Source organism: Elephantulus edwardii, unplaced genomic scaffold (genome assembly GCF_000299155.1).
Source record: "Elephantulus edwardii isolate Elephantulus edwardi_28Jun2011 unplaced genomic scaffold, EleEdw1.0 scaffold00003, whole genome shotgun sequence".
NCBI lineage: Eukaryota > Metazoa > Chordata > Mammalia > Macroscelidea > Macroscelididae > Elephantulus > Elephantulus edwardii.
The window spans coordinates 20,357,696-20,385,100 of NW_006399753.1; the positions used below are offsets into that span (position 1 = coordinate 20,357,696).

The 27,405-nt window shown below is 42.9% G+C and overlaps 1 protein-coding gene across 1 annotated transcript in view; it reads left to right on the forward strand.

The window, feature by feature from the left end:
- Window positions 1-27,405, forward strand: part of SNTB1 (syntrophin, beta 1 (dystrophin-associated protein A1, 59kDa, basic component 1)) — a gene marked incomplete at its 5' end in the record, with an annotated part of 288,235 nt that overhangs the window by 125,400 nt on the left and 135,430 nt on the right. Inside the window, one exon of the mRNA XM_006879471.1 lies at window positions 8,733-8,949. Within this exon, the coding sequence (XP_006879533.1) occupies window positions 8,733-8,949 (217 nt within the window). The remainder of the gene's footprint in view (window positions 1-8,732; window positions 8,950-27,405) is intronic.

Here is a 27,405-nt window from a genome sequence, read left to right on the forward strand (position 1 = left end):
AGGGGAAGGGAAGGAGGAGAGAGGGAAGGGGAAGGGGAAGGGAGAAGGGCGGAAGGCAGAAAGAAGAAAGACCTCAATGAGATGGACTAACACAGCAGCAATGGGTTGAGCGTGGCAGAGGTGATGAGGTGAGCTCAGAGTAGGGCGAGGTTTCAATCTGTCGTTTATGGGGTCACTATGTGAGACCTAACAGCCTAGTTAACCTGACATCCAAGATCACAACCCATAAAAACCTGTTACAGAAAAACAAAACAACACCAAAAAACAAACCAAAAAACCCCGACCCTGTTACAATTGAGTCAACGCCCTATAGGACTGAGCAGAATCACCCTGTGTTGTATCTAAGGCTGTAACTCTTTACAGAAGCAGATTACTCATCTTTTCTTGTGAAGAGTAGGTGGTAGGTTCAAACCCCTGGCCTTACCGTCAGCAAGCAGGTACTTGAACATTGCAGGTGCGCTCAGCAGTTCTTATTCAAAGTCATGATTCCTCACCCACTACCCTGCTTATAATCTGAAAATTCATTTGTTGTTGCTATCCAAGGACTCTCCTAGGAATTCAGAAAATGTCCTAATAGGATAGTTAGGTTTGTCTAAGGTGTTAACTCAGTATCTCTCTCTCTCTTTTTTTCTCTCTCCCTCTCTCTCTCCCCCTGTCCCTCTCCCCCTTCCTCCCTCCGTCCCTCCCTCTCCCCTCCCTCTCCCTCTCTCCCTCCCACCTGCCCACCCTCCCTCCCCCTTTCTCAGTTCTCCTAAGACTTCAGAAAATAGAGAGTTAGATTTGCCTAAGGTATTAAGGTGTTGACTCAATCTCTCTCTCTCTCTCTGTCCCTCTCACTCTCACTCTCACTCTCTCCCTTTCCCTCTCATTCTCTCTCTTGCTGTCTCTCAAATGTCATCTGGCCAATTGACCCAACATAGATGTAATTATGGCAACTTGGGCTCTAGAAAACTTGGACTTGACCTTTCTTTTAAAAGCTTCACAACTGCCTGTCCTTCAAGTGGAGGAAATTTGAGCATATTGAAAGTGACTTGGTAACATCGTAGTTTGAAGACTGCTGCTTACTGCTTCCCTCCTGCACCAGGCCTCTTTTTTTGCAGCTGTAGATTGGAATTTTAATTGCACAACCAGATTTTAATTCATGAGAGCCAGAGAGGGCATGATTTATTAATTAGTTCAGATGATTAGGTGCCCGCACCTAGGCCTGGCTGCAGCTTGATCAGTTTCGACAGCCCTTTGCCTTAAATGACTACTTGTAGGTGCACGGAGGCATATTTATGCAGACACTGATGTTCAGGTCTGCCAGGTTAAACCCTCTATTATAAATACATATTATAGTGACTTAAAAGGCATTTATTGAAATGCCAGAGTTTAATAGTTCAGGCTCACAGAATGAGGGTCTCCAGGTTACCGACAGCAGCCTCTTAATTGGATGTTTTCTTCCAGTTCATAAAATCCTTGGCTTAAAGACACATATAGACACACTCAGTTAGTTAAAAAAAAATACATTGAAGTATGAGAAGCAGTTTTGCTGCATGGTTTAGAGTAACTCTGGGTGTTTGTTTCCCATTGTGGTAGTGTCCTTGCTGGTACACGAGGATGGCTGTGTGTGTATGATATAAATGATGTGAGGTCAAAGGAGTGAGTAACAGGTGAAAAGTGCTTAGAGAAGTACATGGAATGCGGGTAATTTTTTTCCCTGACTTTGTTGACAGATTTGCTTGTATTTTTTGCTTGTGGAGTCTGGTGGTATTAAGCCCCAACATAATTAGGGATACTTCCCTGAGGAAGAAGCTGCAAGTTGTCCCCTATTCCTTCTTCTTCTCCTTCCTCTTTAATACCTTTCTGTCTAGTTGTTATCTAGTGCTGTTAGAGATACTGCAAATGGATAACTGAAACAGCAATTTATTCTCTTACGGTTTCGAGGGAAGTCTGATAGCCCAATGGGTAAAGGGTTGCACTGCCAACCCAAAGGCAGGCGGTTTGAATCCACCAGCTCCTCCATGGGAGAAAGATGGGTGATCCACACTCTTGTAATGTAAAACCTCTGAAAACTTGCTGGAACATCAGCTATGAGTCAGTTCTGAACAGCAGTGAAGAACATAGCTTACTTAGAAAGCTAGCAGTCAAATTCAAGTGCAGCTCTAGGGAAACACTGTACACCTCTGTTGATCCGGAGGAGGATTTCTGGGTTTTTTCCCTTCAGCACCTGCAGATCTTTGGTAATTTCAGTGTCTTGGCCTTTCCCTGTGTTGAGGAGCTTCCTTGCACAGACTCGAGTCCAAAAGGATGCGCTCCACTCCTGGCAATTCTTTCTCATGGTTCTTCTGACAATTGACTTTGACTAAATTCCATCCTTCTTTTTTTTCTCTCCTCTTCTTTTGTATCTCTAATGAGATAAAAAGCAACTCTGGTGACCTAATGAGTACAGAGTTGCACTGTCACCCCAAAGGTGGTGACTGTTGTTGTTATGCACCATGGAGTTGGAACAGACTCATAGCCCACCCTCCAGCGGGTTGTCAGAAGTTATAAATCATGTGGAAGAAGATTGTTCATGTGTGTTCCTTTGAATTGACAGCAAAACTCCTTACCTCTAAGCTGCCAGACACCCGTCTGCCCAAAGGTACACAGAGTGAGTCTGTCAGCTCCTCTGATGAAGAAAGATGGGCAGTCTCATCCCAGGTGATTTATTGCCTCTGAAAACCCACTGAAGGGTCAGTTATGAGTTGGTTCAGTGAATAACAACATGAGTTGTTGGTATATAAAAACAACAGTGAGGTAGTAGGTGTTACAGGTCAGCCTTAGGGAAACTTCCCTTAGCCTCCCAGGGCTGTGATGAGGTTAAGGAGTATGGTATTCCAAGTTTAACTCTTTCATGACTGTTTATCAGGTCCTGGGAGATCAGAACATAGTTTGCACATACATGTACTGGAGTGGGGATGGAATTGGGGAAAATGACACAATTCCATCCTGGACACCTACCACATTTTCAATGGGCTCATGCATGTCCAGAACTGTGTTTAATGCTCTTGAATCAAGAAAGAACATGTAACTATTTTATGGCCAAGATTTTTAAGTAGAACTATTGAATTTGCCTTGTGCCATTGAGTGAGAACGAATTCATAGCTGACCCTCCAGCAGGTGTTTGGAGAATATAAACTGTCAGGTGAACATTGCCCAACTTTCTCGTGAGGAACAGCTAGCTGATTCAAACCACAGTTGGGTTGGCAATGCAACTTCATACGACTAGGCCACCAGATGTCCCTCAGGTAGAACTAGTGTGTGAATTTCAGAAAAATAGACTTCTAGGAAGAAAAGTTGAGTATTTTTTCTTTGCTTCTTCCTCCCTTCCTACAAATGAAAATTTGGTAACAATGGCTAGAACTTAGGCCATGATTTTGGAACATTAAATGAGAGCTTGAAATGTTTCAAAGTTTACGAAGCAAGGTTGTGTGTGTTTGTTTGTACGCTAGACTTTGGGTGAAAGAACAAGCCAAACATAACATTGAATATACTTATTTTGGATACCTGTTAGAGTTCAATCTAGTCTTAAGAGAAAAAGACATCTCTCTGAATTACACGGAATTCTCCATGAAGCATTTCTGGATTCTCAGGCCCAAAATACTCATCTTCTACTCCAGCGAGAGGATAACAATGCTGTCCAAGGACACTTCTCAACCCATCTCAGCTGACACTTGAATTTCCATTATGTCAATGTGCAGAAGGCAAAAACTAAGAAGTGTTTTTGCTTGTGCTTAAGCATCTTCAGAAAATATGTATCCCATTTGTTCCCGCTCTAGACAGGTTAAATCTGTCTCCTTAAACTGTGTTTATCTTTGGCCTTAAGTGTTTCTGTGTCCCTTTGCAATTTTATTTCCCAAAACAAAGAAGAGCAACATCACTGTCAGTGAATAACTCTTTCTGTAACTGAATCCTGTGCTAGTAAATTTGTAACAGCCGTGGGATTCTTCCCTCCTTCCTTAAGTGCCTTTGAGTTGCTTTCGACTCATAGTGACCCTGTATACAACAGCTCTGAACTCTGCTCTAACCTGTTACAACCTTATTGTCTCTGACATACCCACCTCCCTTTCCCCAGTCACTGAGTCAATGCATTTCAGCTGGGGTCTTCCTCTTTTACACTGTCCTTCCACCCTCCCAAACATGATATCTCTCTCCAAGGACTGGTACTTCCTTTCAGCATGTCCAAAGTATGTCAGACGGAACTTCAGAATCCTTGCCTCCGAGAAGCAGCCTGATTTCACCTTCTCCAGGGTGAACCTGTTTGCTCCCTAGCAATCCATGGTATATTCATTACTCTTCTCCAGCACCACAGTTCAAAGGCACCAATTCACCTGTTATCCCTAACCATTGTCCAGCTTTCTGATGCATAGCAAGTAATTGCAAAGACCATGGCCTGCACCAGGCTCACCTTAGTCTCCAGGCTGACATCATTGCTTTTCAGTACTTGGACATGTCCCTGAGAGCAGATTTTCCCCAGTACAATTTGTCTTTTGATTTTCTGGCTGCTGGTACTAAAAGTGTTGACTGTAGAGCCAAGCAAACTGAAGGTGTTAACAGTCTCCATCTATTCACCATCTGTCATGATGCTGCCAATCAGCCCAGTGGTGAGAATCTTTGTTTTCTTGATGCCGAGCTTCAATCCATACTGAAGGCTGCAGTCCTTGACCTTCTGCAGCAAGTGCCTCAGGTCTTTCTCAATTTCAGCAAGTGAGGTTGGGCCATCTGCATAACACAGGTTGTTGATGAGTCCTCCTTCAGTCCTGATGCCACATTCCTTCTCATTTAGCCCAGCCTCCCAGATGATCTATTCCACATATAGATTGTAAAGGTGCCGAGATAGGATGTATCCTTGGCATACACCTTTCCTGATTTTGAGCCATACATTTTTTCCGTGCTCTGTTCTGACGGCTGTCAAGTAGAGGATTCATATTAGCACTATCAAGTGTTCTAGGATTCCTGTTCGTCTCGAGTTAGCCGCAGTTTGTTTTGATCTACTCAATCAAATGCCTTTGCATAGTCAAGGAAACAAAGATAGACATTCCTCTGGTATTCTCTGTTTTAAGCCAAGATCCATCTAACATTCTATTAAAAGCATGGAATATTTTTTTTTTCAAACCTACGCCTATACCAAGTGCTATCTCCTTTACCCTGTATAAAAGCAGTTGTTTTTTATCACTATGCTTGAATTCCCAGATATATTTTCCACGTTATATGCATCCAAACATATTGGTCTGCTTATTGGTTGGTTGAGAGCTGTCTGCTATTCAAGTTCAGAGGTCCCCAATCCTGTGGCCTTTCCAACAAGGTATTTATTCCTGTTATAAAACTTAGATCCTTGTACTTTGTGCCATAGTTTATGTACTTGCCTTATGACCCTGCCATAGACTGAGCTCCCCAAAAGCAGACCATGTGTTTGGAGAGTCAAACAACCACCATGATGCTCCCAGGTTTGGTGGCTTCTTCTTTTTTAAAAAACTTATAACCTTATATATGTTTGCTTACAAAGTTTATATGTATCATTTTACACTATTTTTTATTCACATTGTGTTTCATACAGTCATTTCCCATGCATTATATTTTATAAACTCAATCGCCATTGGACTATTCCTGTCATTACCCTGTCTTTTCAGGTCCTCACTGCATCGTTCCCATTTCTTTTGCCCCCTCTCTTCACCCACCAAATTGTGCAACCCTGTGATTTCACTCCTACCCATCCTCACCCCTCTGCACCCAACCTTTCCCCCTTTGGATTCCCATACGTATTTTACTAGAGCATTATGCTGGGTGAATTAACTCAGTGTCAATAAGGACAAATACTACATAAGACTGCAAAAATTGATGGTTTCTCTTGATCAAAGTATGGTTCTTAGCAACCAGCTGAAGATAAGATGTGCAACACAACCCAAAGGCTCTTTTTAGAGCCAAAGACCCGGAGCTGCAACACTGAGCTCTTTTCAGAGCTGAAGACCAAAGGCCCTTTTTAGAGTTGAAGATCCAAAGCCTCTTTTCAGAACTGAAGACCCTGGCCATGCCAGTGGCTGTGAGCTGCTTACCCTGGCTGCACCAGTGGCTATGAACTGATGAACTAGCCGAGGACCCTGACCACACCAGTGGCTGAGAGAGACCAAGGAGAAGACAAGTTAGGCTTCCAGGGGATACTGCATTCTCAAGTGACAAGTAGGGAAAAAGAATATTAAACAGAAGATGGGGGGCGGGGGGAAAGAGTGGTTCTTCAGAGCAGAGGCAGCTAGAAATTGTTTTCAACCAAAACACAGTAGTAGCTAAGGTATTGAATTCATATATGGGTAAAGGCGAGTGGCTGAGACCCCACAGCTCTCCCTATAGTCATGATGTTTTTATAACTGTTGAGTGTGAAAACGTCAGTTTGTTCACCTCTGCAGCCTCCGCAAACCCAGCTCATGTGTTACAGGCGAAGGTGCCAGCTTCCAGGAGTGAATCAGGGCTGGTGAAGTGCTGCCTGGTTGGCACTCTTCAGTGTGCTGCCATCTGTGACAGTGGACGCCTGGGAGGGACCTAACCACCTCTCCTCCCATAGCAGAGAACCAGACTAGGGTGGGTGACAGAAGGAGAGGACAAATTATATTCCATGTTCGAAGCATTGAGTGGCCCTGTCACCTCAACTGAATGAGAACTGAATGCTTGAATGAAGAGTAAGCAAATGACTTCTTCAGAGGAAGGCGTGCATCTCCAAGGAGGGATCTTCAGTCTGTTTCGCCCTACTCTAAATGATGTCTTTTAATTTTTTAGGAGTAATACATGTATACAGTTAAATATGCAAATGGTATAAAAGGGAAATAGATGAATGGTCAAGTCTCTTTCTCCATCTTCTTGACTTTTATATCTACTCCCTAGAGCTAACAATCATTAACATTTTCACATGCTTTCACTCGGAAATTAGTTGTTCACATTCAAAGACTTATTTTATATACAGAGATTACCTCATTTATACTGCTCTCCACTATTTTTTTGCACTGATGTTAAACCTTATAGATCTTTCTAGAGCATCACATCGGTATCATTGTTATCATTGTTAGGTGCTATGAAGTCAGTTCTGAGTCCTAATGACCCTGTTGTTGTTAAGTTTGATCGAGACACACACAACTCATAGTGACTCTATGAACGAAAGGCCTGAACACTTGTGTAACTTTCATCCTTTCTCCAGGTTCATAAAGTTTCCAGAGACAAGGTATTACAGAAGCGGATGCCACTTCTGCTTCCAAGCTTGTTTGAGTCAGGGAGCTCCACCAAACACTGTCCACCATGGGTAACTGTTATCGCATTTGACACAGCATTGTCACAGTGTTCAGCATCACAGCAACCGCCAGTTACCTCTGTACAGCAAATGGACAGTTCTACACCACTTAGAAGAATGTTTGACCCAAACCAGTTAAAACCAGGCCTGAGGGCTGCAGATTAAAATCACCCACCTTTGGCTTGGGAGCATCACTTTCTATTCACCTTGTGTGTAATCATAAGACATGGTCCCATCTGGTGCCATCCTCATCATCCATGAGTCCATGGTTGTAGCCACAGTGTCCATTCGTCTTGTTTTGCTGACCCTCCACTTTACTAAGCCTGATGTCCTTCTCTAGGGACAGGTCTCTTCTGGTCACACGTCCAGTATCTGTGAAATGAAGTCTCACAATTCTTGCTTCTAAGGTGCATTCTGGCTGCACATTTTTCCAATAACTTCATAGATATCTCATCATTTACTTAAACCCTCCCTTTTGTAGTGAGCATTTCGATTGTTTCTGGCTTTGCTCTTAGGAATAATGCTGTTACTATTACAAATTTTTGTCTATCTCAAGAGAAATTTTTGGATGTTGTCCTTGGCATAGATACACTTACTGTTTTTAAATAGTATGGATCATTCATGCTTTCCAACTGGGGCTACATTGATACTGAATTAATTAGTTTTTGTCCTTAAATCCTATGTCAATGCATTTTCACTGTGATTTGTAGTCTCTTTTTCCAGAATGCAACTTATGGTCAAGAAAGTTGGATGTTGTTTGAGTTGGAAAAGTAGAAAGCAGTTTTCAAAGTCAAGTTGTTGGAATAGCAAGTTCTAAGGATGTTCTTGATCTCTAGGTCACGAGATGATTACATTGGGGAGAACAGCAATTCTGGATGTGGTAGAGAGTTGACGAGGTCATGGGTGAAGAGCTCTTGTGCAGTGGTCCCCAGCGTGTTCAACTGCGAACCCACAGGCTCTGGTCATAGAGATGGACATTCTCCCATGTGATTTACAGCCTCAAAAAGCCTGCTGAGTTTTCTGTCTTCATCATTTCTTTCAACCACATGGAGGAGTAATGATGGGAAGGATTTGTACTCTGCACTCTGGTTCTAGAATGACCTGAAAAATTGGAGTGGAGAGCTCAATTCTTCACTGGCTCTGCCATTGCCAGTCTGTGTGGTTTTGGTCAAGTTGCTCAAACCACTAAGCCTCCGTTTTGTCATCTGTAAAATGGATTCCCTTTAAAGAGATAAACCTCTTTGGTTTGTTTAGCTTCAGTGAATACATCTCTGTAAAGTGCTTAGCATAGGGCAGACCACTGGAGGGTGGGTCTACTTTAAAGACTAAGGAGTTTGAGTTTTGAGAGGTTTTGATTTTCTTATTAAGAGCAGACCCAGTACAAGTGTCACAAACACCGTCAGATGCACTTAACTTCTCTCTCTCTTTTTTCTTGCAGTGAAGTACATGCGTGAAGCCACGCCCTATGTGAAGAAAGGCTCCCCAGTCTCGGAGATTGGGTGGGAAACCCCTCCACCGGAATCCCCTCGGCTAGGGGCTGGGGCCTCAGACTCCCTGTCCCCGCAGACCTTCTCCTTCCACAGAGACCGGAAAAGCATCCCCCTCAAGATGTGCTACATCACGCGGAGCATGGCCCTGGCTGACCCCGAGGACAGGTGAGGAGGTTCCCCTGCATCTCTGCAGTACTTTGGGTTGAGACAGGGTTGATCGCTGATGGGGCACAGCCAAGTGGAAGAGGAGCTGGGAGAAAGCTGCATCTCTGGATTCCCCCCCCCCCCAACCAGTTAACTCTAAGATGCAAGGGCTCTTTTTGACTCCAGGGCTCACTCTGGTTTCCAAAGTAGGCACCGAGGGCCAGCTGGGAGGGTGAGGGGTTCCAACAGGTACCTCCAGTTCCTCTCTCCCCTCTTATTCCCAAGGATTTGTGCACTGTGAGCAAACCAATATAAAATATAATAACAATAATAATAATAATAATAGAAGAACAGAGGAATTGGAATTGAGATCCCAAATTCTTCAGTGGCTCTGCTGTTGCCAGTCTAAGTGTCTTTGGCCGAGCTTCTCAAACCATTCATCAAAACGCAGTTTTACTCAAACCAGTTTTGTCCTCTGTAAAATGTTATTGTTGTTAAGTACTGTTGACTCAGAACTAACTAAACCCTTGGGTTTTCAAGGGGAAGGGATTGCTCATCTTTCTCTTACAGAGCAACCGGTGGGTACGAACCAACTACCTTTGGGTTTGCAGCACAACTCCTTACCATTAGGCTGCCAAAACTGGACATCCTCAAAATAGATACACCTCATTTGGGCTATAATATGGTAATGAATAACTCTTTGTAAAGTGTTTAGCATAAGGAAAACCTCCTATGGATGTAATTCCTAAGAATATTTATAAGTCATGCTAGGTAAAAACATGCAAGTAGGTCATCAATGGGAGACACTGGGTAGTAGGGACTGTTAGAGTGCTTGGTTTATAATGGAAGTTCGGTAGTTTGAGCCCACCCAGAGGTGCTTGAATGAAAGGTGAAAGGTCTGGCAATGTATTACTGAAAACCAGTCACTGAAACCCTGTTCACTGCCATTTTATTCTGACACACATGAGGCCACCGTGAGTCAGAATCTGGTTGCAAGTGGTTTGGGTTTTCTTTGCTGTTGTTTTTTGAGGCCTCGGTGTCCTCAGCTACTTACTTGAACGGGTTGATGAAATGATTAGTAGAGCTGTTTTTCTCCCTAAACCTCCCTCGTGCTCCAGAGAGAAAACAGGATGGCTTTGGTCCAAGCCTGGCATCCTGTCGCCAAAGCCTTGCCGTGATTTCTCATGCCACACGGGATCAATGCATCACCAACCTGTTATTAAGAGTCCAGCAAAGAGCAAACAAATGTTTAGGGTCCCTCTCCCCATATGTCTTCTGTTAGTTGAGCAGAGAACATGAAAACCTGCGTCTTGGAGAAGGGAAAAAAAAAATATGAGCTATGTAGGAGAGAGAAAAGAGAAAGCCAGCAAATTGGGAATCTCGGTGACCTTTGCATCAACATGAAAATGCTAAAAAAAGGACCAGCTCTCTTGGCCCTTATTTATACCATGTGTGGAACAGCTGTAACCCACCCAAGAAGGAAGGACTTGGCTGGGTTCAGAGTTGCTGATGGGGTAAGGCCCAGGGGAAAGGAGCGGGGAGGAAACTGTGTCCTTGGCTGCCAGCTCCATGGGTTTTTTTTTTTTTGGTTTTTTCTCAATCCGCCAGCTTGAAGGGAGCTGCTAGGCCCTTTCTCACCCCAAACAACTGCGTCTTCACTTGTTGCCTCCTACCCTTGAGTTGACTCTGTCTTCTAGCGACCCTGTGAGCAACGAGCTGAACAATCCTATGCCTTCCTCTCAGTCTCCTGTTCCGAAGCCCATTGTTGCATCCAGGGTTTCAAGGCGTCTCCTTGAGGGTCTTCTCTGTTTAGGTGGATGTCCTTTTCCAGATTGGCCTCTCCGGATAATGTTCCCAAGGTACGGGAGCCCAAGTCTCATCATCCTGCTTCGTAAGAGCACTCTGACCGCCCTTCTCTCAAGACAGTCTTTTGCTTGTCCTTTGTCAGTTATATCTGCACAGGGCAGGGCTGGTTGCATGAAGGTATCAGCAAAGCAGGAGTGCAGGAGTGGACTAAGTGGGTAGGTCCTTAGAGACTGGAGAGGGGCAGAGTTAGATGAGGCTCTCCTATATGACAGTTTCCCACCATTTCTGTCAGCTTCCTGAACTTTCCTATGATGTCTTGCTTATTATGGCCATGTCTCCTCTTCCCTGACTGCTTCTTCACACAGTCAAGCTAGTACTTTCTCTCAGGATCGGATGTCTCAAATTGCAGATCTGATGAGTTCATACCTCACTGCTAGGCATATACTAGGCATTGTGCTAATTACCTTAGACCAGATATTGCAAACTGGAAGCTTCCATTGCAGTGGAGAATGATAAGGCCTTCTTGTAAACTCTCAGGGGTAGTGGTCACTGCTGTTAGGTGCCATCGAGTTGTCTAAGACTCACAGTGGCCTGTGAACAACCAATCTGAACCTTGCCTTGTCCTCGCCCTCGCTGTTTTAGTTACTAGGTCGGTCCGTCTTGTTGAGGGTCTTCTTCTCTTTCTCTGATTCTCTGCCTTTCCAAGCATGATGTCTCTGCCCAAGGACTGGCCCCTCCTGACGTTTCCAAAGTATGTGAGATGAAGTGTCACTGTCAATGCCTCTAAAGAGCACTTTGGTTTCATTTACTCCAAGATAGATGTGTTTGTTCTTTTGGCAGTCCGTGGTGTACTCAATACCCTTCACCACCACCACCACACATCAAGGGCACCGAGTTCACTTCCGTCTTCCCTCTTCATTGTCCAACTTTCAGATGCAGAGGAGGCCATTGGAAATACCATGGCTTGGATCAGGTGCCCCTTAGTCTTTAAACTAGTTGGTTGTGCTCTGTCCATAGGGAGGCTCTGAGTACAAATCCACTTAATGACAGTGGATTTGATTTGTTTGTGTCTTAGAAATGTTTGAATCCATTATTCTATCAAATTATTGAGACGTTTCACATAAAATCCAGGTTTTGGGCATTCTGGGAAAATGGGACGATCTGGAGATAATAATAATAATCTACATTATTGCAGGCAAAGCTGTAATCTGGAGGAGCTCAGTAGCACCTCTTTCACTTTCTACAAAAACATAGACCCTTGTTCCTGTTGATTTACACTTTAACTCATTGCCGTCAAGTCAGAACTAACTCAGAGCTGACCCTCTAGCAGGTTTTCAGAAGCTGTAAATTGCATGTGAGAATATTGCCTGCTTGGTGGATTTGAACCGCATGCTTTTGTGTTGGCAGAGCAACTTCTTGTTTGTTTTTTTTTTTTTTGGCAGAGCAACTTCTTACCCACTAGGCCACCAGATTCCATTAAGCACCTACCTGGTTCTTCAGGTTACCTCCTGGGGCCTTATAGGTGAACCTAGTTTAGTCCTTAACAGCCTTCTTAATTTCTATTATCATCCTCATTCTTCTGTAGAAGAACTCTTAGGTCACAGGGGAAATGCAAAGCGAAATGATACAATTAAAAAGAAACCAGTACATATATTAAATGTAAAGGAGAAAAGAGAAGAGAGAGAGTTTGTCCTCTGATATGATCTAGTCTTAAATAAAAGTTAGTTGTACCACTTATATGTGCACTTCAAATACCACTGATTCATTTAAAGGGTGATAGAAAAATTTGGAAATGATAAAACTGATGGTTATACAGCATGGTGTCTGTAGTAAATGTTCATGAACTTGTGTGTATGTAAAACACGTTAAAATGGCCACTGTATGTACTTATTTTTACCACAATTTTAAAAATTACTCTCATTTGATCCAAATAGCAATCATAGGTGGTAGATGTGTTAATCTCTTCTTTATGGACAGTGAAACTAGACTCAGAAATGAGAACTGTTGCTGATGGCAGTCTTTGATTCAAACCCAGACCTGGTTGATTTCAAACCCAAGTTCTTAATCATACACCCGTTGCCTCCGACTTCAGGGCCCTGGCCAACAGCATACTTGAACTGTATGCAGCATGTCCAGGCTCTGATGGTCGCCTATGGGCTACAACTTGAGAACTGATGGCAAGTGTTACAGCATCTTAGGGCTGGTTCTCTTGGCTTGTGACACACAAATGCTCCTACTTTGTATTAAAACCACTAGTGTTCCATTTCTCTGATAGAAACATACAGAGAACAGCAGGCAGGATTGCTGGTCTTTCTCCGAAAAAGGTCACTCAGCAGGGGCTGAATCCACAAGACTACGTTACTGCTGGTGGCTGTCAATGATTACAGCATATTTTTAAAAATCTACCTCTTAAATCTCTCTCATTTTTGTTTCTTTTTCTAACTAGCTCCCCTGTGCAGCCTCTGTCCCCGTCTACAGCCACATCCTCTATACTTCAGAGTATTTGAACACATTTTCTATCCTGTCTTTTGTTGCTGGTTCAATCACTCCCTAGCCCACATCCATCCATCTTGACATCTGTAGATAGCAAGAGGGACTGCAAAATACCACTGACTCATTTGAAGGGCAATAGAAAAATTTGGAAAATGATAATACTGCAGGTTATACAACATGGTGTCTGAAGTAAATGTTCATGAATTCATGTGTATGTAAAACATGTTAAGGTGGCAACCATGTGAACTTATTTTTACCACAATTTAAAAAATTTAATAAAACTGGCGTTGTGCCTACTGAACTAATCTCTCAACTCCTCAGTATTGCATTAAAATTTCATTCGATTCTGGAACTTCTTGAGCTGTGCCTCTTCTCACCACCTTATACTTGATGCTTCAACAACTCTTAAACATTGTATGCGTTAGAATTCTGCACTTGCTTCCTGAGGGTCTGTAAACCAGCAGACTTACTGCTCTTCATAAACCAGTTGCCATCAAGCCGACTGTGATTCATGGCGACCTATGAGCATCACATGTGTCAGTAGAACCATAAGGTTCTGCTGGTTCCTGAGGTTTCGCATGACTGAGTTTAGAAGTAGACTGTCCAGCAACAGTCCAGCCGTCAGAGCTCCGACAGGTTGGGTGGTCAGTGGGTTCACACCTCATTTGAATCTGCCTCATAAGTCCTCAAGAGCACCTGATCCAAGCCAAGGTATTTTTCAATTGCTTCTTACACATTTGAAAGTTAAGCAATGAATACAGATGACAGAATAAAGAAATGATATCTTTGCATTGTGGTGTTGGAAAAGAGTACTGAATATTCTGTGGACTGCCGAAGAACAAATAGATCAGTCTTGGAGCAGGTGCAGCCAGGTTATTCCTAAGATGCAAGGGTGGGGTGCGTGGTTCGAATGAACCAGATGCTCTGCTAGGGAAGGAGGGGCAGCCGCCTCCTGTGTCGGTGGGATCTGTTTCGACGGTACACACACCCATACAAAATTATAAAATAAAAAATAAATTATTATTTTTTTTAAAAAAAAAGCAAGGGTGGTGAAACTTTGTCTCACATACTATTGGTATGGTATTAGGAGGGGCTAGTTTTTTGAAAAAGGCAACCTAGTGGTACAAGTGGAGGGTCAGAGAATGAGAGGAAGACCTTCAAGAACAGGGACTGACACAGTGACTGTAACAGTGCACGTCAGAGAGGGGAGGATGGTGCTTGACAGGGTCAAGTTCAGATCTGCTCTACATAATAGGGTTGCTGGGATTCACAGTCAATTAAATGGCACCTAACAAGAAGAACACAGGCCCTGTAGATGGTCATTTCCTCCTCTCCTGAGCATCCCTTACTTAGCTCCCCCTCAGTCTGCATTTCAAACTTGTACTGAACATTTTTCTTTCTTATTCTTTGGTAGGGTTTTACCTACTTTAACAGTCTTTTCCCCCTGAAATCTTGACAGAGATGATTAGCATGAATGGCCATGCAATTATGTTTTTCTCCGATAAGAACCTTTGAATAATTTGTGTCTTTGTATACAGAGAGAGTGCACAGAAGAAAAGAGGGGAAAACATTTGTTTTAATGAGCTCTAAAAAACTCACATTTTCTTAGCCTTGTTATTTTTAAGAAAATCTGTTTCCCCCGTAGATAAACTTGAGTGTTCATCCTAATTATCGTGCATTTTTAATCAGTGGAGTTTGAATTAGTACACTTTCACAGAAGCTTGCTAAAAGAGAAATTTAACTGTTTGGTTAGCTTGAGGAAAAAGAGTTAGGTGGGCCCAGCGAGCAGGGTGCTATGCTTTCAGAAATACAGAAGGAGTTCATTTTGGCTCATTCTTGTACCTCTGAAGCACAGTTCCAGAAAGCTTCTTTTCCTTTTCAGTAAGAGGGCTTGGAGAGGCTGCACTTCACTACCTTATTTCTGAAGGATTTTTGCTAAAGCTAACTCTTAATATTCAAGACTTGATTCTTTGCTCTCATCCATTAATTGAACTCCATTTGGTTTGCAAAAAGATGCCCCAGGATTTTCCTACTGAAATAACAAAGCCTCTGAAAAGAACTCTAATGTGGTCATACAGCATTCTCTGCTCACACAGGCATCCCCTATTCCTACCCCAACAGTGACAGAGAGCAGTTTCAAGCCCCCTTCCCATCCTACCTTCTGCATGGATGGAATTGAGCTTTTACTGGGCCGATTTGCAGCATCATGATGGATGGTGAAGAGATTGAGATTGTTCACAGCTTGAGTTTGCTTGGCTCCACAATCAACACTCCTGACACCAGCAGCCAGGAAATTATAAGATGTGTTGCAATGGGAAAGTCTGTGGTTAGAGACCTCTCAAAAGTACTGAAGAGCAACAATGTCAGTCTGGAGACTAAGGTGTGCCTGTTACAAGCCATAGTCTTTTCAATCACTTGCAAAGAGAGCTGGACAAGGACTAGGGATGATGGAAGGAGAATTGATGTCTTTGAGCTGTGGTGTTGGAGAAGACTATTGAATATACCATGAACTGCTAAGAGAACGAACAGGTTCGTCCTGGAGAGGGTGAAGTCAGGCTGCTCCTTGGAGGCAAGGATTCTGAAGCTCCATCTGACATACTCTGGACATGTTGCAAGGAGGGACCAGTTCTTGGAGAGGGTCATCATGCTTGGGACGGTGGAGGGACAGTGCAGGAGAGGAAGACCCTCGATGAGCTGGATCAATTCAGTGACTAGGGTAATGGGGGTAGGTGTGCCAGAGACAGTGAGATTGGCACAGGATAGAGCAGGATTTAGGGCTGTTGTACATAGGGTCGCTATGAGCCACAGATGACTTGATGGCACATAACATCTACTGGTGGAGGGTGGATTCAGAGCCCAGGGAGCCACAGATACATTTAGAACACCTGTATGGTGGAACTTTGGGAATTGATGATTCAGTGGTAGAATCCTTGCCAGGGCTCCTCATGCATGGCCACTGTCATGGATTGAATTGTGTCCTCTTAAAATACATGTCAGGGGAGATTTGCTGGCTTAGTGGTAAGGAACGTGGTGCCAGTGCAAAGGTATGTGGTTTGAATCCACCAGCTGCTCTGTGGGATGAAGACGGGCAGTCTCTTACTATGCAATTTACTGCCTCTGAAAACCCATTGGAGTGTCAACTGCGAGTCAGTTCCTATTTGACACAACAACACGACACACACCAACAACAAAAGTAAAGTACATATAAGGGGGCTCCAGTGGCCTCATGGGTAAGGAGTTGTGCTGCCAACCCCAAAGCAGGGGATTCAGTCCCCCAAGTGTTCCATGGGCAGCCCCTTCCTGTATGATTTCCTGTATTATGACAGAACTAGGGACTCATGAAGACACAGGTATGAGTGCCATGGGCACCAGATCAAGCCAGTTTGATGGTGAAATATTTATGAAAAGGCCACAGAGACGTAGGTGGAGATGTGGGGAGAGGAAAAGGTCCGTATGGTTAGGAACCAGTGTTGGCTGTCAAGTCTATTTTTACATTAATTGGCCTTCGTTGACAATGCCAAATCATGTACCCTTTATGTGCACACTTGCACTTAGAACATGGCCCTTCTTCCCCCTCACCCCCTGAATTAAGCTTTCTCCCTCGTCCTAAAATGAAACATGCCATAATGGCCAAGTCGTGCAATTTGTTTTTGCTTCCTATCTTCTTAAACATTCAGACAATCAGAAAATGTTTTCTTGTGTTACCTGGAAACAAAACACTAGATCCAGCAGCTGGGATTCTTGAAGCTCTTTGCTCAGTCTCTCTGGCAATATTTTTTACAAGCTACACGATGCAGTCTTGGAAAGATTATTGACTTGCAGGCCAAGCCAACATGAGTTTAAGTGCTGGCTTTTCCACTTATTATCTATATATTGCTAGGCTATTTATTTAACAACTTTTAAATTTTTAAAAAAATATATGAAATGGGGTAACAGTATCTGTGTGTGTATAACTTACATAAGAATGAAACAAATTAATATTTGCCTAATACCTGGAGCACCTTGATCTTCTTGATGTTTGTTGCTGCCCAGCCAATTCTAACCCCGTATCTGCAGAATAGTTCTGCTCCATGGGATCCTCAGGGCTGTGACCTCTCAGACTGCCAAGCATTTAAATCATCTCTAGATACATTCAACCCACTGGCTTTTTGGTTAGAAATCTCAGCTTAACTAGTTGGCCCTTTGGTGTCTCTGGCCCAGAACATAACCAGTCAATGTCAAGTTGACATCAGTTTGTGTTTTGGTTCACAGTAGAACCCTGCCCCTTAATGTTTCCAGTGACTAATTTCTCCGAAAGAAATCACCACATCTTTCTTCTGTGGCACTTGTCATTGGACTCCGACCTTGAACATGTTTGTTGGTTAGTGTTGTGTACATAAACTTGGCAATCAGGGACTTTTCATAGGTACATAGTAAATACAGATTCTTCCCTGTTGTCCTTTTCTTTGAAAACTGTTCAGACCTACTAAGATCCTGATTTTAGTAGCCAGAAGTTCAAACTGGATTTAGAAGAGGCCATGGCACCAGGGACATTGTTGCTGATGTCAGATGGATCCTGGCTGAAAGTAAAGAATGCCAGAAGAATTTGTGTTTTATTGACTATGCAAAGGCATCTGAGTGTATGGATCCTAGCAAATTATGTCTTTGGAAAGAATGGGAATCCCAAAACTCTTAATTGTACTCATGCAAAACCTTTACCTAGACCAAGGCGCTGTTGTGTGAACAAACCAAGAAAGCTTTACATGGTTTAAAACAAAGAAAGTATGCATCGGGGCTGAATTCTTACTCCATACCTATTCAATTTGTATGTTGAGAAAATTATTCCATAAGCTGGACTCCATGATGAAGAATATGACATCAGGATTGAAGGAAGCCTCATCAGCCTGTGTTATGCAGATGACACAACCTTGCTTGTTGAGAGTGAGAAGGACATGAAGTACGTGCTGCAGAAGCTCGGATAATACAGACTTCAACATGGATTGCATCACAACATCAATAAGACAAAAATTTTCACCACTAGACTGATGAAAAGACTGAAATCGTCAACAGTGTTATCTTACTTGGATCCAGTCAGCATTCCTGGTACTCGCAGTCAGGAGATCAAGATATGTATTACAGTGTGAAGTAGGCAGTCAGGGGCCTCTCCAAATTACTGAGGAATGATGATGTCAGTTTGAGGACGAAGGTGTGCTTGATTGAGGCCATACTCTTTTCAGTCACTTGCTCTGCATCTGTGAGGTGGACAGTGAATAAGGATGATAGAAGAAGAATGTAAGCCTTTGAGCTGTGGTGTTGGAGGAGAGCACTGAATATCCCATGGACTGCCAAAAGAACAAACAGCTACGTCTTAGAGAAGATGCAGCTGGAATGCTTCTTGGAGACAACACAAAGCTTAATCTCATAAACTTTGGGCATGTTGCTAGGGAAGGCTACTTTTGAAGAGGAGCATGATACTTAGAAAGGTGGAGGGTCAGCAAAAGAGAGGAAGCACCTCAACCAGATGGATTGATGCGGTGACTACTGCAGTGGGCTCGAGCATGTCGTATATTGTGAGGATGGCACAGGATAGGACAGAGTTCGGATCTGTTGTTCATGACAGGATCACCATGAGTTGTCCTCAACAGCATCTAACAGCAACAGCAACAACATTATGATGCCCTTAGAATTTTTTTGTTTGTTTTTTTAATTAATTTTAATGTACATTTACAGAGACTTTGGATTCCCATTCATTCATTATTGCTTTTTTTCTCCCTGCCACCCATCCCCCCAATTCACTCTTCTCTTTGAAAAGTAAAAGAAAATTCTTTCATTGTTATACAATCCCTCCTCCCAAGTTCACTCCACTATGCAGCCTTCATTCTGGACTCCTGTCATGACAAAAATACCTAATCATATATTGCTTTTAAACAGTTCTCTCTCTCATCTGTTTCAATGCAGTATACATTATTTGTGTCCTCTTTCTTAGTCTCCCCTCAAGCCCAATGTTAGTCCCATTTTACAACAGTGGCACTATGCAGTATTTTTCCTTTTGTGACTGAGATATTTCACTCATATTACTTGCTGGGAAATCCAGGGAGGAGCAGAATACACTATTCAGAGTAGACTTGAGTAGGTAAAAGTCACATTGGGACTTGACTTATTTCTGCCTTAACCCACATCAGTAATAGCTCATAGTTTAAAGAACTGGGTCAGTTTCCAAATACCATCTTTAGATTAATTTCTCCAGGACACACAGATACAGGACTTGAGAAGAAGTAAATCCATGCCAAAGCTGTATGTTTTCATAGAAATATTTCAGTAAGTCTTTGTCAGCCTGTTGTCACCTGTGGGGAAAGAGTGGCAGATAAAAAGGCATGCAGAAACTAGAGTAGAAATTTGAGCTGAATATTTCTGCTGATACCATAGTAATTTCAAGATCTAATTGGCTTTAACTTGTATCAAATTCTCAGGCTTCACAAAACTATTATCATGGTATTTGGTTCACAATTGTTATAGTGCAATTTATGGGCAACCCTCTCCCTCCAGAATGTAAATCCTGAGTCTTTCTTTTTATTTTCTTGTTCACAGATATTTTGGTTGTGCTTCAATTCCCTTTTCTTTCTAAACATTTTTAGGAGAGAAATAATATTTTGAGATAGAAACATATCTTTTTATTACTATGGAAGGGGGAAGAACTGGTATACACCAGCATGGAACTAAATGAACTAACCAAAACTCTGTTAAAAATCAGTATTTGTAGCAGCTGCGAACCAATGAAGCATTATGTTCTTGGCATCCTGTGCACTGTAGTAAAAAAGAACTTGAGGCTGTGAAGACAGAAGGACCTAGCTTTAAATCCTAACTCCCTATAATCTTAGACACTCTGTTTTATCTCTGTAATCCTCATATAATTCATGTAAAACAGACATAAGACCTACTTTTCAGAATTAACTGCATTAAATGATTCTCAAAAGTAGCTTGTCTATAGCCCCTTGGGTGAGATGGTTTTTACGTAAAGTCACTGAATGCCAAGGTCCACCTTCTAGGAATGCACACTTTAATTTTGAGAAGAAAGAAATTAGGATCATTCATTCACATTCATTTTAAGGTTAGAGCATGAGGCTTCAACTGTCTTTTGCTTGTTGTTGTTTTAGATTAAATCCAGAGTCCCCCTAGGTACAAGTTTACTCACTTCTAGATGACACTAAGACTTTTCATATAGAGAGACATTAAAGACTTTGATGTATGTAGAAGTGCTGGGCAAATCATAGCAGAGAGTTTATGGTTGTTAATTGTCCCCAGCCCCTGGTGACCTCATGTACAGAGGTTTAATGGAATGCTCTGTCTCCTGCTCATGCACCAAACTGAGTCTCCCACCAGGAAGGGATGAATTTGACCATTGACCACCACTGTCCTTTAACAGTGAGTTTACCAAGAAGAACAGAAATCAAGCTATTTAAAACAGCAAGGGATTTAATGCCGTTAACAACCTGGGATACAGAGGACACACCCTTGCTTGCTGCAAATAAAGAGGCCTTGAAGAACTTACTGATGAAGCTCAGAGAACACACAGCCTTTGGTATGAATGCTACATCAACACAAAGAAAAAAGAACCCACCACCATTCAGGACAAAGCAAGGTAAACCGGGAGGACCCTGAAGTTGTCAGGAGTTTCTTTTGACTTGGGTCAACAGTCAATCCCCACGGAAAGAGCAGTCAGGAAATCAAATGATGATTTTCATTAAGAAAATCTGCTCTGTTAGAAAGTGGGTTTGTTAAGGAATCAGTCACTTGGAGGATTGAGATATACTTGACGCAAGTCGTGATATTTTAGGATAAATGCACAAGACACCTGGACAAAGAGTAAGGAACACGGAAGAATGTACATGTTAGAATTACGTTGTGGGTGAAGAGTAGTGAATATACCACAAACTGACAGAAGAACAAGAAAATATGTCTGGAAGTCATACAGTCAGAATGCTCTTTAGGATCAAGCATAATGATAAAGGAAAGTCTGCTGTCAGAGACCAAAGTACTGAAGAGCACTGATGTCGGTCTGGAAACTAAGGTGCACCTGATACAGGCCAAGGTCTTTGCAATCACTTGTTATGTGTGAGAGAGCTGGACAGTGACTAGGGATGACAGAAAAATATTTGATGCCTTTGAGCATTGGTGCTGGAGAAGAGTATTGAATATACCATGGATTGCTAAGAAAACAAACAGGTTTGTCCGAGACAGGGTTAAACCAGGCTGCTCCTTGGAGACAAGGATTCTGAAACTTCATTTGACAGACATATTTTGGTCATGTTGCAAGGAGGGCCCAGTCCTTGGAGAAGGACGTTGTGCTTGGGAGGGTGGAGGGACAGTGCAGGAGCTGAAGACCCTCTATGAGGTGGATTGATTCAGTGACTGGGTTAATGTGGATAGGTGTGTCGGAGACGATAAGATTGGCATGGGATAGAGCCAAGTTTAGGGCTGTTGTCCATAGGGTTGCTATGAATCCTGGGCAAATAGACGGGACATAACAACAATAACAATTTGATCTTTGTCATCAATAGGGGCCAGTCACTGGAAATATTTCTCACATTTGTTAGAGAGCTGAAAAGAAGAACCTTAGCAAGATAGATTAGCACTGGACTCAAACACAGCAACAATTTTAAGTACGGCATAGGATTGAGCATGTTTTGATCTGTTGTCTGAAGGGTCTATAATGAGTTGGAATGGACTCAGTGAAACTAACAATAACAGTTACTTACAAAACAATTTGAAGGGCTAAAAAGGGGGGGGGATGCTTAGAGTTGGGTTTTGATTATTTTGATTACTGATTCCCAGATCTCTACACAAGTCATGTAATTAGAAAGGTAGCAAACACTGTAGGCCATGAGCTATTAGCTTCAAGTCATGATCCAAGGAATCAGGGCACCAGGATAAGAGACCCAAGTTCTGGCAACAAGTACCATCCAGAATACCTGTGATTTGACACTGAAGATTCCAATGCAGGTACCATTTCCTCACCTTTCAACACTCAGAACCTTACTTCTTAGCGGTGGCAGCCAATATATCAGGAATGTGACCTCCTTTCCACTTCGATTTTATAAGTCTTGTGGGATTCCCATACAGACAACACATGTCTATACACAAGAAGAAAGATCTGTCTCATGCCCTTGAGTTGATGCTGAGATGGGAACTCCACCTCTTGCTCCAGAGTAGAAAACTCTCCGTAAGAGTTTTCTCTGCTGTAACTTTTACAGAAAAAGTCAAAGTCATTGCTGTGGAGTTGGAACCAGCTCATAGCTGATCCTTTAGCTCGTTTTCAGAGGCACTAAACTGCGTGGGAGGAGATGGCCCATCTTTATCCTGTGGAGCGGCTGGTAGATTGTCTTTAGGTTGTGAGGCAATTCCTTACTCACCAGGCCACCAGTGCTCCCTAAGGTTTAGGCAGCGGGTTTGAATTACTGACTTTTCGGTTACCAGCCAGGTGCAAACTGTGCCACCCAGGGGTGTCTGTGGTAAGTAAGACATATCATAGGCAGGATGCACTGACATTAAATAAAATGCCCATCACACCAGATGTACACGGTTAAGAGTTCACTAATTGCTAATTTTCTTTCATTCCTGTCAAAACATGTCAAATAAAACGTCAAGGAAACTGTTTTAGTTAAGTTTTTTTTTTTTTTTTGGAATTGTGAGAGATTAATCTGTATTTCTAGAATGTTATTATTAGTTATTTATTGTTGAGTGGGAAACCAACTGATAGCTGACCTTCCAGAGTTTTCAGAGGCAGTAAATGACGTGAGAGGAGTTTGCCTGTCTTTTCCTCTCACAAAGCAGCTGTTAGAATCAAACCACTTACCTTCAGGCTGGCAGCGCAGCTCCTTACCACTGGGCTACCAGAGCTCCCTGTTTTGTAAAATGTTGCTTTTGTTGTGAACCGTCAAGTCGGAGCCGACCCATAGCTGACCTTCCAGCAGGTTTGCAAAGCAGTAGATTGAATTGAAGACGATTGCCTGTCTTTCTCCTGCGGAGCTGCTGGTGGATTCAAACCACGTGCCTTTGGGATTGCAGCACAGCTTCTTTCCACTTGGCCAATGTAGAATAGCCACCAAAAATAGTCCCTTTGTTCTCCTGGATTTCCAAACCCTCTTATAAAACAGGAGCAGAAGAGGCTTGTACACATCTAGGCTAATTTTACTAAGCACATTTGTTCCTGGAAGCATGTGTGTAAAATTATGGAACTTCCCTAAGCCTGGCTTCCAAGTATCTTAAAAAAATAGAGCGCCACACACCCGCCCTGGATCCTCTCTGGGCATCATAGTCTGTCTTTGTCATTCATTTCAGTTATGCTCAGTGACTGAGATTTCAGGATAATGGAGTATCCCAGTCTAAACCTGTTTCATCTTAATCAATTCAATCTTCCTGTCAGTGCACAACGGATTACTCAAACCTGTTAAGATTTCCTGAGAGATTCCAGTCCTTTTCCTTGAACTCGGAGTCTTCAGTAGATGATTGTTTTCCCTTTTTCATCCTTGTTTTTTCTAGTTTCCAATCTAGGATCTAAAGAAACAGTTGTAGCGCTGAATTTTCATTTGAAGTCATCCCAGTGAATGAGCGTGATTTAAAGTTCCTGAGTGAAGGACCATCAGGTTTCTCACAGGCAGCACCCAGTGAAAAGCATTCTTTGTTAATGCATATACAGCTGTGGTTTTAGAGACTGTTACTATTGGTGGCTGTTACCATTTTCCCTGTGGAGCCAGAGGGTACCTTTGTTTAAAAGGAACCCGGGCCTGCATTTGCCTGATCAAAGGTACTTGTCACAATAGCTTAGCCAAATACTGCCTCAGCTAATGGACAGGAATTTCTGCCTGTGTTTGTGGCAAATCTGGCTTTTTGTTTTAGGATTAACTTCATTTGGAGGTATGACCTATAGTGTTGTTTGTTGTGGTTGTTGTTGGGTGTTTTATTTTATTTTGTTTTAATAAACAACCCAGACTTGCAAATGTTCACATTTATTTAACCATTCATCTTTATAGTTTTCTCTCATTTTTTTCATTTGACGTAGCTTAGGTTGCAATAACTCTCAAGCTCCTTTTCAAAGATCTTGTTAATTGAAGCATTGTTGAGAAAATCAAATGAGATAATATACAGCGAGATAACGTAGCTCCCATGAAGCTACAAGAATGAAAGGGGGGCTATTACATCCTTAAAGATGTTCTCACCTTATCGACTGTGGTCACTGGGGTCTACAAAAAGTCCAGGATTTGGCCACTGAACATCAGTGTGGTGTAGCTCCTCCCACTTGCATCTCCATCTCCACCTGTCACCCCTTTGCAGCTCTTACATCGTTTTTAAGACATTTGTGCATTGAATTGATTTCCATCTGCCTCTCACTCACTAGGTCCTTGCATAAAGCAGATTGATTTTTTTCTCTCCTGCTTTTGTTCATCATTTGACCCTCATCACTGATGGTAGAGAGAGAAGCCTGGCCTACATGTTTGCTGGGTGAAAGAATGCATAAGAGATGGGCTGAGCAGAGGAGGAAAGCAAACACAAGGAGTCCCTAGAGATAGAGTTCAGAGTCCCAGTGTCCCACTCAGCGCTCCTGTCACCTGCGTGTTGCCTGAGGCAGGGCCAAGCAGATGTTTAGATTTTCTTCAGCCGTGAACTCTGAGGTACTTTGAAAGTTCTCCAGAATATTCCTGCTCTCCAGATGGAAAAATTCGGCATTACAGTGATCACATTGGTCGGTATGCTAGACTGCAAACACCGCAGGACTCCATTTATGGAAAGCAGAATATCCTCCACTGACAACAGTGCCTATTGGGGTTTTGTTGTTGTTACTCAAGTGACCCAGGAGTGTGGCCTCTGTTGACCTCTCTGTAGGACTAGGATCGCTGTAAGACTCCTAAGAGCTCCGGGATTCTCCTAGCTTTCTTGTGGTAAGTATTCTAATTGTAGGTACAGCTGTTTAGTTTAGGATTTCCTATATGAGAGCTGTGGCCTCCAGCCCAGAGGGGTTTATGAGAAGGATGAGGATTGACCTTGGGAGGAGCCCTCTACACCTGAGAAGCCTACTGTTGATAATGGTGCAGGCACTTCTGGGAATCTGATGGTATGTGCTGATATTCCAAGCAGAGAGGTCAACTTAAAACCACAGGAAATGCGAGGACATCTTGGGAAAAGTCTAAGCAGAGAGAACAGCTTAACTCCATGGAATGTGAAAGCACATTGAGTGTCAGTCATTTAGCTGAAGCTGTGGAGAATGCACACAGGTACTCAGAATGCCCCCTGTAGAGGGGAAGGTTGGAAGGACGTTCACACATCCTTGCATCCAACAAGTGCTTCTTTTCCCTTCCTGATGCTCTCCGGGGACAATCTGTGTGACCCAGGAGTCTGAAGAACTCATCCTCCTTTTATCCTGAGCAAAGCCAGGGAAGGCACAGGAATGGATGGATGCAGGGCAGGTATAACCAGAGCAGGCTCGGGAAGGCATGGGACTTACTTCTATATCTATAACCCATGCCATCTAGCGAATTTGGGGTTAATCAATCCTCATTGCCTCTAGAAAAATATGACTTCCATGAGTAGCTAAAAATAACTGTTTATTAAACTGTAATCAAACCCAGCATGTTCCCATAGAGTTGATTCCAGTTTCTAGCTTACATAGGACAGAGTAGAACTGTCTCATAGGGTTTCCAAGCTGTAAATCTTTCCAGAAGATTTACATCTTTCTGTAAAATCTTTCTGAAAAATGACATCTTTCTCCCAGAGAATGTCTGATGGGTTCATACTACCAATTTTTTCTGTCAGTAACTGAGTAATTTTTCAGTTAATAACTAAAACATCAGTCTGGAGATGAAGGTGCACCTGATGCAGGCCGTAGTCTTCCCAGTTTCTTGCTGTGAGTCAAAAAGCTGGAAATGACTAGGGATGATGGAAAGAGAATCCATGCCTTTGAGCTGTGGTGCTGGAGAAGAGTACTGAATATTCCATGGACTGCCAGGAGAGCAAACAGTTTCATCCTAGGGAGGGTGAGACCAGGCTGCTCCTTGGAGGCAAGGATTCTAAGACTCTTTCTGACATACTTTAAGCATGTTCCAAGGCGGGACAACATGCTTGGAAGGATAGAGGAACAGCACAAGGTGAGATGGATTGATTCAGTGACTGGGGGTAATGAGGGCAGGTGTGTTAGAAACAGTAAGATTGGCACAGACAGAGCAGGTTTCAGGGCTCTTGTATATATGGTCACTATGCGTTGCAAGTGACTCAATGACAAATAACAACAACAATAACAACTGAGTACTTAACTACTGCCAGGGAATAATTTTCTATCTCAGGCACCTAGAATATCACTATTGGGCGTCGTCAGGTCAGTTCTAACTCATAGTGACCCAGTGGACAGCAGAATCCTTTCCAACCCTGCACCACTCTCCCCATCGTCTGAGCTACGTCTGAGCCCATTTTTGTGGTCACCGTGCTTGTCCAGCTCAGTGAGGACGTTCTCTTTTCAGCTGACTCCCCTGAACGAGACATAATATCCTTCCCCAGGCACTGGTTCCTCCTGATTGTGTGTCCAGAGTATGTGAGGTGAAATCTTGCCGTCTTTGCTTCTAAGGAGTGTTCTGGTTGTAGTTCTTCCAGGACAGATTTATTTATTACTCTGTCAGCAGGTGTAGTGATGCCAGCTCTCCTCCTGCCAACTCAGAGAAGCGTTAAATTCTCAGGGCTGTGCACTCTCGTGACAAAACCTGCTTCTGCAGCTGTATAACGTGCATGGCGTCGTGTTCTCATTCTTCTCTAGTTGATTTCTGAATATAGAGTTTTGTTTCGTCCATACTTATATACCCAGTACTTTATACAATGCCTGGCTCAAGAAACACGAAGATAATAGATGAATTCATGAGGTCAAGAAAGCTAGACCTGTACTTTCTAAAATAGGTTGTTGTTGTTGTTGTTATATGCCGTCGAGTCGTTTGCGACTCATAGCGACCCTGTGTACAACAGCCCTAAACCGTGCCAATCTTGTGCCAATCTCATTGCCTCCAACACACCCATCCCGATTACCCCAGTCACTGAATCAATCCACCTCATAGAGGGTCTTCCCCTCCTGCGCTGGCTCTCCACTCTACCCAGCATGATGTCCCTCTCTGAAGACCTGTCTCTCCTTACAACATGTCCAAAGTATGTCAGACGAAGCCCCAG